Source organism: Pleurodeles waltl, chromosome 1_2 (genome assembly GCF_031143425.1).
Source record: "Pleurodeles waltl isolate 20211129_DDA chromosome 1_2, aPleWal1.hap1.20221129, whole genome shotgun sequence".
NCBI classification, from domain to species: domain Eukaryota; kingdom Metazoa; phylum Chordata; class Amphibia; order Caudata; family Salamandridae; genus Pleurodeles; species Pleurodeles waltl.
In genome coordinates this window covers 628,766,553-628,781,319 of record NC_090437.1, presented here as the reverse complement: position 1 = coordinate 628,781,319, position 14,767 = coordinate 628,766,553, and the positions used below count along the sequence as shown (strand labels likewise).

The window sequence follows — 14,767 nt, the reverse complement described above, 5'->3', positions numbered from 1 at the left end:
CGGGCCCTTTTCTCCCTGAATAAATATTCCGTTCAGGACTGCATCTGTGTTGTGATCATGTAATTACAGGACATCAACTCACCAACCCTCTTGATAAGGATGTCCCACTTGTTTCAGGATGGCGCACAGCACATTTGAAGTTCTTAGATTTATCCGTCTCCAAGTGTAATGTTCACACACAGGAAATTAGTATTTCCTCATAACCTGTGTCCAGTCGTGTTTCCATTTCATTTCACAAAACCAGGCGCTTCCACTGTATGTAATTCACAGGTCTAAAATGCAGCACACTCTTGCTGATGCTGGAACCTCGAGTAAGAGCGCTATGCATGTTAGATAATTTGCTGTGAATAGCTGCAGATATACATGCTGTGCATAAACTCGCCATGTACTGATGGGTTCAGAGTAGTACAACTTTTTTTTGTTCGAAGAAAGTTTTCGAGTCACGGGATCGAGTGACTCCTTTCGGTTATACTGCGCATAGGCATCAAGACCTTTGTTAGATTGTTTTTCTCTGCCGTCGGGTTCGGACGCGCGTTCCTCTCGCTCCGAGTTCTCAGCTCCAGTCTAAAAGTTAATTTTTTCCATCTTACTATCATCGTCGGTATTGCTTCAGAACGGGTATTCTTTAATAATTCAACTTTTGGTTCCTTTTCCATACTCTGAATCCAATTTCTCAACCCTTTCGGGAACAGAAAGGCCCTCTCGGGGCTACCTCTCCTACGTGGAATCGAAGAATGCAGCCCCAATAGAACGAACTCCATTTAGATTTTGCCCTCTGCCATTCAAAGTTTCCTCACACTGACCATCATCAGGTGTGTAATTTGTGCCTTTCACCAGACCACAACCCCCCAATGGACTCAAATTACCACAGATCAATGGATACTCCAAATTATCCCAAATGGTTATTGTTTGGAGCTCATTTCCACTCCACCGAATATACCCCCTCGTACTCACAGACTCTCACAAGATCATCTCACTCTTCTCAAAAGGAAGTACATTCCCTTCTTATAAATGGATCTATAGAACCAGAACCATTACAATACCAAGGAACAGGAGTTTACTCCCTGTATTTTCTAATTCCCTAAAAAGTCAGATCTCTCCGACCAGTATTAGATCTCAAACCCTTAAACCACTACATCCTATCAGAACATTTTCATATGGTCACTCTTCAGGATGTTATTCCTCTATTACAACTAGGTGACTTCATGACAGCGTTAGACCTGAAGGACGCTTACTTTCACCTTCCAATTCATCCTGCACACCGCAAATACCTAAGATTTGTAGTGGTAGGAAAACATTACCAATTCAAAGAATTATCATTTGGAGTCACAGCTGCTCCCAGAGTATTCACAAAATGCCTCGTAGTGGTTGCAGCACATCTCAGAAGAAAACAAATTCATGTTTCCCTTATTTGGACAATTGTCTCATCAAAGCTAGTGCCTTTGCACAGTGTCAAAAACTTACTCAAACTACAATTTGTCTCCTACACTCTCTAGGGTTAACCATAATCTACGTCAAATCTAATCTGCAACCTCTCCAAATACAACCCTACCTGGGAGCTATCCTCAATACACGATTAGAATTAGCCTTTCCCAACCAAAACTGGATCCTAACTTTTCAGACATTAATTGCAACACTAAAACCGATCCAAATGTACACAGTAAGAATTGCTATGAAACTGTTAGGAATGATGGCAACTTGCATTGCCATAGTGCCTCATGCCGGACTTCATATGCGTCCTCTTCAACAATGTCTCCCTCGTCAATGGTCTCAGGCACAGGGTCAAATGGAAGATCTAATGTTGTTGGACCTTCAAACTTATCTCTTTACATTGGTGGAATATCACAAACCGTATGAAAGGGTGGCCCATTCTAGAATCTGTGCCTCAGATCACTCTCACAACAGATGCCTCAAGCAAAGGTTGGGGAGCTCATCTCCTCAACCTAACAATTCAGGGGATATAGGACAATACTCGTTGGTCTCTTCATATCAATTACCTGGAACTGCAAGCAATATTCTTGCCAACAAAAGCATTCCTTTCACAGTTGCAACACAAAACAGCATTGATACGTATAGACAACATGACTGCCACAGTCACGGGGGGCACAATCTTATCAACTGTCCCACCAGCACAAACAATATGGAAATGGGCAATTTGTCACGACATTCACATAGTGGCACAATATCTCCTGGGGACAGACAACCACTTAGCAGACCTACTAATCAGGATGCATCAACAAACACACGAGTGGGAACTCCACCCACAAGTCCTACAACAGTACTTCAAAAAGTGGAGAACACCTTATATAGATCTGTTAGCAACATATCAAAACAAAAAATGCCAAAACTTTGCCTCCAGGTACCCACACTTTCAGTCCAAGGGCAATGTTCTATGGATAAGTTGGTCAGGGATATTTGCTTACACTTTTCCCCCCTCACCATTTGTAGTCCTGAAGATAAAACAATCTTCCCTCAACATGATCTTCGTGGCCCCTACATGTGCATGTCAACCATGGTACACAACACTTTTGGAACTCTCAGCTGTTCCTCATAAAAAACTTTGCAACAGATCAGATCTCCTGACACTAAAACAGATAAGAGATCCACATCCCACATCTCTCAACCTAGCGATATGGCTCCTGAAGTCATAGAACTTGAATATTTACAGTTACCACAGGAATGTATGGATATCCTTAAACAAGCACCCAAACCTACAACCAGACAATGCTATGTAGCAAAATGGAAACGTTTTGTTTGTTACTCCCAAAACTAAAAACGTTGACCCTCTCAAACCAACATTACAAAACAATGTGCAATATTTATTACACTTACAAAAAGCAAATTTAGCTTACACATCTGTTCATTTACATTTAGCCGCTATAGCTGCATATCTTCAAAATAGACAGCATATTTTTTTGTTTAGAATTCCAGTTATCAAAGCATTTATGGAAGAAATAAAAAGAATAATTCCACCAAGGATTCCTCCAGCTCCATCTTGGAATCTTAATATTGTACTCACAAGGCTCATGGCTCGACCGTTTGAGCCACTTCACTCATGCCCCCTACAGTTCCTCTCATGGAAAGTTGCCTTTTTAATTGCCATCACCTCCCTTAGACGTGCCAGTGAGCTCCAGGCATTAACTTTGGAAGAACCTTTCTTTCAAGTTCATAAAGGAAAAAATGTGTTAAGAACAAATCCAAAATTCCTTCCAAAGGTAATTTCACAATTTCATATTAATCGAACAATAGAATTACTAGTTTTCTTCTTAAAACCAAATTCTGTAGTAGAAAGAGCTTTACATACTCTGGATGTTAAAAGAGCTCTCATATACTATATAGATAGAATAAAACATTTTAGGAAAACAAAACAACTTTTTGTGGTTTTCTTCTTACCACATAAAGGAGAGCCTATATCTAAAACAACTATAGCAAGATGGATAGTCAAATGCATTCAAACTTGCTATACTAAAGGTAAGCGACAATAACCTGTACCACCTAGAGCACATTTCTTTAGGAAAAAAAGGCACATCTATGCCATTTTTGGGTAACCTACCTATAGCAGATAATTGTAAAGCAGCAACATGGTCTACACCACACACATTTGCAAAAAATTGTCGACGTCTTTGCGAGACAACAAGCAAATGTTGTAGAAGCTGGATACCTACAGCTACACATGCCATTGAACGGAAACTTTTACTTGCCAGTAGCAATCTGTGCGTGCCATGTAGTGCTGTAGATTCACATGCACCTTCCCTCCTCCCCAGATATGTGTAGATGTTGCAGTTTAGTCATACATAAATAATGTACATATGTAAATACATTGCATGGACATCTTTTCTATCCTGCTATCTAATTTTCACTACTTCACTCTCCTGCCTGCGGAGAAACAGTCTAACAAAGGACTCCATGCCCATGCGCAGTATCACCGAGAGGAGGAGTCACTCGATCCCGTGACTCAAACACTTTCTTCGAACAAAAACAAGTTGCACTACTCCAAACTCAACACTAGATGGCGAGTTTATGCACAGCATGTGAATCTGCAGCACTACATGCCACAAACAGATGTCTACTGATAAGTAACTGTTTCCATATATATACACATATGTGTGTGTGTGTATATATCTCCATCCCCCATCCCTCTGCCCAGATAAAATCAAAAGAATCAGGCACAGACCCTCCAATGGTGAAAACACAATGTTTATTGCATGTCCACCATTACGCATTTCGGCCCTGAGCAGGCCTTGATTACGACGCGTCGCTATCATCACCACCATTTTTTAAAGTGCATAAACAGAAACAAAATACTTCCCACTCGAAATACTATTTGTAAAAACAGAAAACAAATGTTTCAGAAAGCATTGTTACTTCACAGTGCACATGATCCTTGAGATTTTGCTATCACCATATTTGTGATTTAAAAATATTTGCATTTGTCTCACTCAATTTATCCAATTTTTATTTCACAGCGCCTTCATATTTGCACCTGAATTCTTTTCCAAATTAAATCATAATGAATGTACAATATGCCATTGATAACTGCTTTTAGTTTTTACTCCAAATAAGATATAAAAATATAATTTAATTAAAGGGCCCAAAAGACAAAACAGCTTTTTATCTTTCTCATAAGTGCAAAAGTAATTGTATATCCTCTGCCCAGTGGTTCGCTAATGTCATTACCTAGTGGGTAATTGGATTAAACTTCATAATTTCCATATCACACAAAATAAATGAAAATTTTACTTATAACATAAACACCCAAGAATCACTGAACAATCCACCTAATGAAAAGTGATTGGTTTCATAGAGTTCAATGCAGATCACACTTCTCATCTAATACTATGGAGAGGCTTCTCCTCAAGATTCAACCCCATTCATGGTATTGATACCCCCGGTGATTCCGACACAGATCTCTACCCGGTCAAGCCCTCGTCACCTTATGATGCAACATCTTTTCAAGAACTGGTTGCTAAGGTGCGAGCTTATTACTATTAAATCCCTTTTCACTGGGACCCCATCAAAGATTTCCTCTTCGAAACACTCTCCGGCCCAGATAGGGTCCATGTCAGTACCTTCCAATGTTGAAGGGAATGCCCTGCCACTCGGATGATATTTTTAAAGACCAGGTGCGGGCACGCATCATTACACCTAGGATCGATAAATATAAAGCTGCACCCTCAGGCTTAGTTAATATCAAGGGCCAGCTCCCCCCAGAGTCACCGGTTGTATCTAATGCCTGAAAGAGGGCCAATGCCCAGACCACAGTGGATGCTTCTCCACCTAATAAAGAGTCCAAGCTCATTGACACTTCCGGAAAAAGAGTTGCAGCACAGGCCGCCAATCATTGGTGAATTTCCAACACCCAAGGGTTGTTGGCAAGATACAACAGGGCCTATTGGTCTGAAATGGAGGCATATAAAAAGAGGGGTCAAATTGTCCAAAAGGGCAAATTGATATCAATCAATTCCATCAAGTGTGCCCTTGATTCAGCGCACACAACTACCAGGGGCATCAACACTAGTCTGCTGTTGCGTTGACACTCTTGGCTACGCATACCTGGCTTTAAACCAGAAGTGCAGCAAACACTTTTAAATGTCCCATTCGACAAGCAATATCTGTTTGGACACCAGGTGGGCCAAGCATTGGAAAAAATGAGAAAAGGACACAGCGGTAGCAAAATCTGTGGGGCGCTCCAACCCCCCACTCCTTGTGGCTCCTTTTGGTGTCCCGTATATAAACAAGGAACCAAAACTACTTTGTTAGATGCATCTACCTACTCATGTAAGAAACAACATCTGGCCTCCCCTTCAAGGGGATATTACAGAGGCACCTACAGAGGGAACAATTCCAAGGGTCGAGTAAAGGGCGTCTCTGCTCGCACCGCCCCATCTACCTCCAAGTAGTGGCACTCACCTTCTTCCCCTGACCATTTAACACCCGTCAGGGTATGACTACAACATTTCTTCCCCCACCTGGAAAAAAGTAAAATCAGATCAGTGGGTGTTGGACACTATCCAACATGGTTTTTTTCTGGAGTTCATCACCTCACCTCCAAACATCCCACCTCGCAAACACAAACTCTCCGTAAAACATCAAAACTTGCTCAAACAAAAAGTGCAGGCTTTGTTCAAATTAGCCACAGAGCCTGTCTCTCTCAAACAACAAGCCTCGGGAATATACAACCTATACTTTCTAATCCCCAAAACAGGCGGATCACTATAGCCCTTATGGGACCTCAGACCCTTAAGTCATTACATCCTATCCGAACACTTCCACATGGTCACTCTTTGGGATGTGATCCCACCACTCCAACAGGGTGCCTTTGTCAGCACTACACTTAAAGGACGCTTACTTTCCCATCCTGATCCATCTAGCTCACTTTAAATACCTCAGGTTGTTATAGCAAGAATGCATTACAGGTTGGAGGTGCTCCCATTCAGAGTCCCTTCAGCACCACATGTGTTCACCAAATGCCTAGCAGTAGTAGCAGCACATCTGTGCAGTCAGAACGTTCATGTAGTCCATCCCAAGGGATGGACAACGACTTTGCCGACATCCTCAGCAGGGTGCGGCAACAAGTCCTCAAGTGGTATCTCCACCTCCAAGCCCTTCTCCCATACTTCCAAAAGAGGAGGTTTCTGCAGATCTGTTCACAACCTCAGACAACGCAAAATACCCAGACTTCACCTCCAGGAACCCCCACCCCCTATCCAAGAGCTATGCTCCACAGTGAGGGATATTTGCCTACACTTTTCCACCTCTACCTCTTCTTCGGTTAGTGGTTTGGAAGCTCAGGCACACAACTCTCACTCTCATTCTGGTAGCTCCCACTTAGGCTTGTCAACCATAGTTAACCACATTACTCAAGCTCTCTGTAGTTCCCCACGAGAAGCTTACTTCTCAACCAGGACCTTCTCACACAGAGCCATGGAGAAATCAGGCATCCAAATCCAAAATAACTCAACCTTGCAATTTGGCTCCTGACGTCTTAAAATTCGGTTACCTTGTTCTCCCACCTGAAGGTATGACCATTCTCAAAGAAGCTTGTAGACTTTCAACTAGAACATGTTATGCAGCTAAGTGGAAAAAATAGTTTTTTACTGCTGCAGTAAACCCATTGATCCATTAAATGCAACTGTTCAAAACATCGTGTGCTATATTCTCCATTTACAGACCGCTGGTCTAGCTTACACTTTAATACCCTTGCATTTAAATGCAGTGGCTGTCTAGCTACAAAACAGGCAGCGCTTACCCTTGCTCGAGATACGTCATTCAGACATTTATTGAAAGCCTTAAAAGAGTATTCTTACCTAGAGTTCTCCCTGCGCCTGCATGGAATAGCAACATTGTGCTCACCCGACTTATGGGTCCACCATTTAAGCCATTGCAAAACTGCCCCCTCCAATTTCTCTCTTGAAAGGTCGTGTTTTTTATGGCCATCACTTCACTCAAGCGTGTCAGTGAGCTCCAGGCATTAATCTTTGAAGAGCCTTTTTTCCAACTACAGAGATTGGGTTAGTTCGAGGTTACCCTGAGTTTCTACCGAAGGTGGTTTCTGCTTTCCACCTCAATCAGTGAGTTGAATTATTGTTTTTCTGTCCACAACCTGATTCAGTTGCAAAAAGGGCTCTTCAAAGACTAGACGTAAAAAGAGCTGCAATGTATTATATTGGCAGAACTAAAAAGTTTATTTAAATCAAACAACTCTTTGTTGCCATCTCGCCCCTTCACAAAGGAAAGCCTATATCTGACTCATTCACTTTGAAATGGATAATTAAATGCATTCAGACATGTTATGCAAAAGCTAAAACAACTTTGCCAACACCTCTTAGAAGCTCCTATGTTACGAGTGGAGTGTGTTCTATGTCTTTCCTGGACAATATCCCAATAGCTGAAATTTGTAAAGCAGCTACATGGTCTATACCACACGCTTCCACTAAACATTATTGTGTGGATGTGTTAGCACCCCATAAGCAAATGTAGGACAGTCCGTGCTATGTACCCTTTTCCTAACAACTGCAACACCCACAGGTTAGCTACCACTTTCTTGAGGGCACTGCTTTACAATCTGCAGAGCATGTGTATCTACAGCCACGCAAGCATCAAACGTATAATGTTCTGTTCATGGCATGCAGTGCTATAGATTCAAATGTACCCGCCCTCCTCCTCGAACACCTGTGGCCTTTGCAGTTCCTTCTTGGGGTTTCTTTTGCATGGACATCCCTTTACTAATGCTTACTCACATTCCATTCTCACCCACCAATGGGAAAACGATCTAACAGTGGAGTCGATGCCCATGTGCATTATCACCAAGAGGAGGTGTCAATTAACCTCATGACTCTAAAGACTTCTTAGAACAAAAATAACTTGCACACATCCGGACCCAACACCAGATGGCGGAAGTATGCTGAGCATGTAAATCTACAGCACTACAGAAAAATGGAACTTGAAAATTGAGAGAGTTAGGCTTTACATCCATTTGAGAATGTTGCTGAATTTGTAAATTCACTGTGCTATTTTGTGAGGAAAAAAAACAAACATTGGAAGCTCTGTCCCATGGTGGTAGTTTATCAAAAACATATAATACATTGGGTAAATAAGTCTTCATGCATGAAAGGTTTAGCACATAAAGGTGCTGCCAGTACGTGTCTACACAATGAAGTACCGCTCCTAAATATAATTGAAGGAATTGTTCTTAGAAGATTGCCTTTGCAGGGGAATATTCCTGAATAAGGTCTCCAACCTGAAATGAGGGCTATAAGTAATTGTCATGAAGTACACTGGCCAATTATTCATTGGGTAGAATGTTTAGAATCTGGTACCGGATTGCTGAGACATCATATCCAGTGCAAACCAATGTTTAATTCAGGTTATTCTTTTCAATATTTTATGTCTCTAAAGCAGTGGTCTCTAACCTTTTTGTGTAATAAGAACTACTTATGAAAATCCACCCTAGCTACTAATATTATTGAATATGTAATAGTAACCATATCAGACAAGTTTCAGTTAGTGGCCACCATATGCAGGATTACCAGCAGTGATCACCTCAGTTCATCAGGCACAGTAGTCAGCAGCAATGTGAAAGTAAAAAATGCTTTGTCAATGTGGAACGCTTGTACATAGGTAAAGCATAACACCCATAACTGCAGAGTCCCTGGCCCTAAGTTAACAATACAAGTAATATTTTCCCTAACACTGTTTGATTTTTGTCAGTCAGATATTAATTATAAATCTCTTTTGGGAATGTAACCATTTTTCTCCAAAATTCAGGTTTTGAGTTGTGAAAATACAGATTTTCACCTGAAATAGGCTCTTTTCAACTTGTGGCTTGAAGGGAGAGTTTTATTTAAGTAATGGAGATTATCTGAATATTATTGGGATTTAGATTTACCTTATAATAGTGATTGTCTTTTAATTAGAAAATAAAGCATTGGAAATATTCACCTAATGAGTTGCTTACATTTATTTTTCACTTCATTTTTAGGGAGTGCTTGTGGAAGTTCTTCTTTCCGCCTGATTACCAGCTTCTTAAAGTAACAGAAGTTGCACAGCCAGGAAAACTGAGAGAAATTCTTGCTTTTGAGCTGCGAATGAACATTATAGAAAATGCTACCATTGACTTGCTTTTTACCAAAAACAGGGTAAATATTTTTTATGTGATTTGATTGGTAGTGTATAGTGATTTCATTGGTTTCCTTTTGTTCTGGAAGCCAAAGAAATATTCTTGCCTTTTTGTTTCTTTACTTGTTCTGAAGACATCTTTCAGAGGCTGAATAATAATCATGATTACTGTTGTATCCTAGGTGTTTCTCCTTCTGAATCTGTGGATACCACTGCCTTGTTTTCGCTGGTGTAGAAACTGCTCCCATGGCTGTGAGATTTAAGTGTTTACAGATCTCCTACATCATATGTTGCATGTCCCCATTTTTCCGCCCATTGGAATGGATCAGAATCTGCTTCTCTTAACGTCCGTGAATTTCTTTCAGGGCCTACTACCCAGGTTTTTCGGTCTTTTGCTCGGATTATTTTTGTTACTTTTTTTCTCATTCAGGTACCGTCCTCTTGTAGGGTATCGATTCACTACACTCTGGTTTTAAGCCATATACTTCATCCTGTTGGTCATTTGTAGGACCTCAACCACTTCATCTTGTCTTGTTGCATATGAGCCAGTCACTAGGATCACGCCTGCACAGTTAACTACAATCTTCTACTGTCCCTGTGGAATATCTAGCATATATACAGACCGGGAGTATCAGCAACTGAGAATATTACCAAATGCTGCCAACACACTGAAGGATTCAGCCAATATTTCCTTCTATTTACAGTGCAGGCCCATTGGAACAGCACTTTGAGTCCATTTCCGTCACAGATTGTGGGTTTGAAGTCATAGTGTCCTGCTGCTCCGGTAAAGCTGGCAACTAGTACTAAGGAGTTAAGCCTAACTTCTACTGTGCATGATCTCCACCTCAGCCTGGCATAGGTCCCTCTCCCAAATGCTTTTCACCTCGAGATTTAAGCAGCATATTCAATTAAACTTGAGCACAGTAGGTGGCCTAGGAGAAATGCTTCTATGAGGCCCTGCGTACTTAGATACCCACTCTACAGGAGGCACAGCAACTAGCAGTAGAATAGGGAAGCACTGGCCTCTGTTGAGAAAGCTGCACTTGAGGCCCCATTCCTGTCTTGTTGGGAGATTGTCTCAACACTAAAGGTGCACCACATGCAAAATAGCGTGTCCTTGCCTCAGTCTTACCAGCACACCTACTCAAGGAGCACCATTTGGCACTGGTTTCTCCAGCAGAGCATTAGAGCTGTAGCAGTACAGCCTGGTTGCTGTAGTCTTGCTTTTTAGCATTTGGTCCCTTAGTAGTAGCCTTCACAGGTAAAGGTTGGATTCCTCCATTTATTTTAATCAGGAGCTAGAAAGATCACACACCCTTCCCTGTCTCCTGTGGAACCGACTTCAGAGTCACTACCATGCCATCCTTTCCTCAGAATCCATCCAGAATGGTCTGAGTGCAAAGTTAAAATCTATAGAGACCCACCTTTCCCCATGCTCTTTGGTGCTAGTGATTCCAGTGCACGTCTTGCCTAACCTTAAGTGCCAAACATGATACCACTGAGGGCCTGTAGGAAAGTACCCTCTTTTTGGCATGGTTACCCCCACTTTTTGCCTGATGTCAGTATGTTTTGACTGTGTTCACTGGGATCCTTTTAACCAGGTCCCCAGTGACTATGTGCTCTCCCTCTAAATGTGGTAGCTGGGACTTCACACACCCCACATTTGACATACTGGTGCCCCCGCATAAGACCCTAGTACATGGTTCCCAGGGCACTGGGACACCAGAGGTTGCCCATGGGCTGCAGCATGTATTATGCCATCCATGGGAGCCCGTGTAAAAAATGTTTGCTGGCCTGCCATGACAGCCTGTGTGAAAAGGTGCATGGACCCTTTCAGTTTAGGTCACTGCACCAAGGGCCAGATGTATCAAAGGGGTTTACCCATTCTTTGTCTATGGGAAAATCTGTTAATACATATGGCCCCAAGTCACTAAGTCACCACTGTGGTAGGCCCTACTAGCACAGAGGGAAGAGTGCAGGTACCTGTGTGTGTGAGGACACCCCTGGAGGACCCCAAAGTGGTGCCCAGAGTTCCTCCAGGTGGCCACTTGATTTGCCGTCTTGAATCCAAGGTGGATCAGGCCTCTGGAAGCATCTGAGTGGCCCGGTCAGGCAGGTGGCATCACAGCCCCCTCCTGATAGGTGATCACCTTGCTAGGTAACTAATCCCCCTTCCAGGGCTATTTAGGGTCTCTCTCTTTGGTAGGTGCTCAGATTCGATGTGCAAGACTCCAGCAGGTCTCCTCTGCAATGTTTACTTTGACTTCTGGCCTCTGGAACTGCAACTGGACTCCACAGGAACCTACAATCTGCAGCTAGTGTGATGACTCTGCTCTGCAACAGTTCCCCAGTTGTGCATCCTCTGAGGGCGACACGTCTTCAGCCTGCACCACGAAGCAAGAAGGAATCTCCCTTGGAGTGAAGGAGTCACTCCCCTGCATCTGCAGGCATCAACTGCGATGACGACTGGCTGCGCGGATCTCTTCTCCTCCAGAGCTACGTGGATCCTGCATCATGGGTGGTGGTCTGGAGTGGTCCCCTCATCCTTTCTACTAGCTGTCCATCTTGGGAGACGGTAAACCCTTGCCTCGCCACACAGTACAGTACCCCCATGCACTGCGTCTCTTGCAGCTACCAAGTCTTGTTGGCATCTCCTCCAAGGGAACTTCAGGCTTCGTGTAGCTCCTGCCCCAATCACTCTTCCCTGCGATTCACAGCCCTCTACATGCTTCTCCTGCAACGTGGGACTCCTTTCTAGGTGTGCTGTGTGGGTCTCACTGTGACTCCTGTGCTTGCTGCCTGTGGGTCATCTGTGGGGGCTGCCTCCTCTTCTTCTGTCTCTCCTGGTCGTTGAGGGTCACACGGGACTACCTTCTGTGGGTTGAGTCTCCCTGGGCCTTGCTGGATCCTGGCAGCTCAACTTTTCTTAATTCGCCTTTAAAATGGCTTGTTGGTGGTGTTCCCACACCACAGACCGACTACAATTCTTCATCGTGGGACGTCGACTGCATCACTCAGCTGTTCCAGGACTGCTCAGAGTGTTGCAAGTTGTTTTTCTTTGAAGAAGTCTTTTTTTGAGTCACAGGATCGAGTGACTCCTCCTCTCGGTGATAGTGTGCATGGGCATCGACTCCTTTATTAGATTGTTTTCTTTCCGCCGTTTGGTTTGGACGTTTTCCCTCTCGCTCCGAGGCTGTCGATTTGGAAACTTTATGTTTGCCTTCTTATACCGTTGGTATTGTTTTCGAACGGGTTTAGATCTGCAGTCGATCCAATAGTACGGTCGGGATCAAGAAAACGCCCTTTTGGATGCTTGCGCCCTTCTTGGGCCTGTTCAGGCCTTCCACGCTATAGCCTGATGGATTGGACTCCATTCCAATGCGGTCCTCGATGCCACGCAAAATTCCCTTATACTGTAATGTAATCTTTGCCTTTCTCCTGAACACCATGAGGAAGATTGCGAAGCTTGCCGTTCATTTCGGTCAAAAAAGACACTGCGCGATCGAAGGGCAAGAAGGCTCGAGATCACGTCGAAATATACAGAGTCCACCAACATCTTAGAGGAGGAGCAGGCACAGAATGCTGTTTCGATCCATGATTCCGACTCCGAACAAGGATCAAAAGACGACAGCCAGCCGATCACAGCAGCATAGCATGTGAGTACATCTTCCCCTACACCCACTTGAAATAAATTGAGCACGGCCTTGGGTGCATCACTGCTGGAAAGCCATGGTTCCACCCGAAAGAAAGTAATCGGCGACCGGCCCTTGGGTTCGGTGCCAAAAAAGGCCAGGACACCTCATCAACAGGCCACGCCTGTTTTGGTGCCAGAGTCGAGCAAGAAAATAAGAAGCTCAACCTTCAAAGCCTACAATCTTCGCATCCGAAATTACTGCGTCCGGCTTTGGAGCCGAAACCTTGGCTAATATCTTTGGGACCGAAACAGCTCGGAACTGCTTCAGAGCCGAAAACATCCTGCTATACAGAAGAGACAGGACTTCCGATCCGTTTGAAACATATGCCCAAAACATCCACTGGACACTCCTCTAAGGGCACAAAAACATTTGAACATCAAATACAGAAATCTGATATTCAACCAATTTTGGAGGTTATGGAGAGTAAGCAGAAAAATACACATCCACAAAGAGAGTGGGAAAATTATTGCTTCTCCACTTCCACAGACTAAAAGAAAACTGGCATTTCAAGAGAATGTTCATACTGCTCCACCACTAGCAAATATTTTCAAGCGAACGGAGAAGCCATCACCTCTCTAGCTTTCTCCACATTCGTCACAGATTTCTTTCTTACCACCACCTACTACCCCACCACCATTACCATCACCATCACACTCCCATACCTATTCACAGGAAGACACAGTGGATCCATGGGACATGTATGACTCTGACCCTATACTGTCCAATGATCTTTACCCTACTAAACCATCACCACCAGAGGAAAGTACAGTTTACACTCAAAAGAGTTATATCTAGGGCAGCTGCATACCATGGGGCCCAAATGCATGCAGAACCTTTGGAAGAGGTTTTCCTTTTTAATACACTATCCTCTACCCATAAACACTACCAGTGCTTACCAATGCTTGCTGCTTAGACACGCAGACGACATATTCAAAGAACCAGTCAAAGCTAGGGTTCTAACCCAAAGAATTGATAAAAAATATAAGCCTGCACCAACAGACCTAGTTTACATTACACAACAACTGTCACCAGATTCTATTGTGGTCAGTGCAGCCAGGAAAAGGGCTAATAGTCAGTCTTCAGGGGATACCCCACCCCCTGTCAAAGAAAGTAGAAAATTTGATGCTGCGGGGAAAAGGGTAGCTACACAAGCAGCCAACCAATGGTGTATTGCCATTTCTCAGGCCCTGTTGGCAAAATATGACTGGACACATTGGGATGAAATGCAAGACTTCTTGCAGTATCTACCCAAGGAACACCAAAAGCGAGCGCAGCAAATTGTAGAAGAGGGACAGGCTATTAGAAATAACCAGATTAGATGTGCCATAGACGCACCTGACATTGCAGCTAGAAGTATTAATACTAGTGTTACAATCCGACGACATGCATGGCTAAGGTACTCGGGTTTTAAACCTGAAATACAGCAGACAGTGCTTAACATGCCTTTCGATAAA

The 14,767-nt window shown here is 43.3% G+C and overlaps 1 protein-coding gene across 20 annotated transcripts in view; it reads left to right on the top strand.

The window, feature by feature from the left end:
- BLTP1 (bridge-like lipid transfer protein family member 1) overlaps positions 1-14,767 on the top strand; it is a 1,779,540-nt gene that overhangs the window by 201,378 nt on the left and 1,563,395 nt on the right. For all 20 annotated transcript variants that reach the window (XM_069242474.1, XM_069242454.1, XM_069242518.1 and 17 more), the window contains one exon: positions 9,482-9,638. In XM_069242474.1, the coding sequence (XP_069098575.1) occupies positions 9,482-9,638 (157 nt within the window). The remainder of the gene's footprint in view (positions 1-9,481; positions 9,639-14,767) is intronic.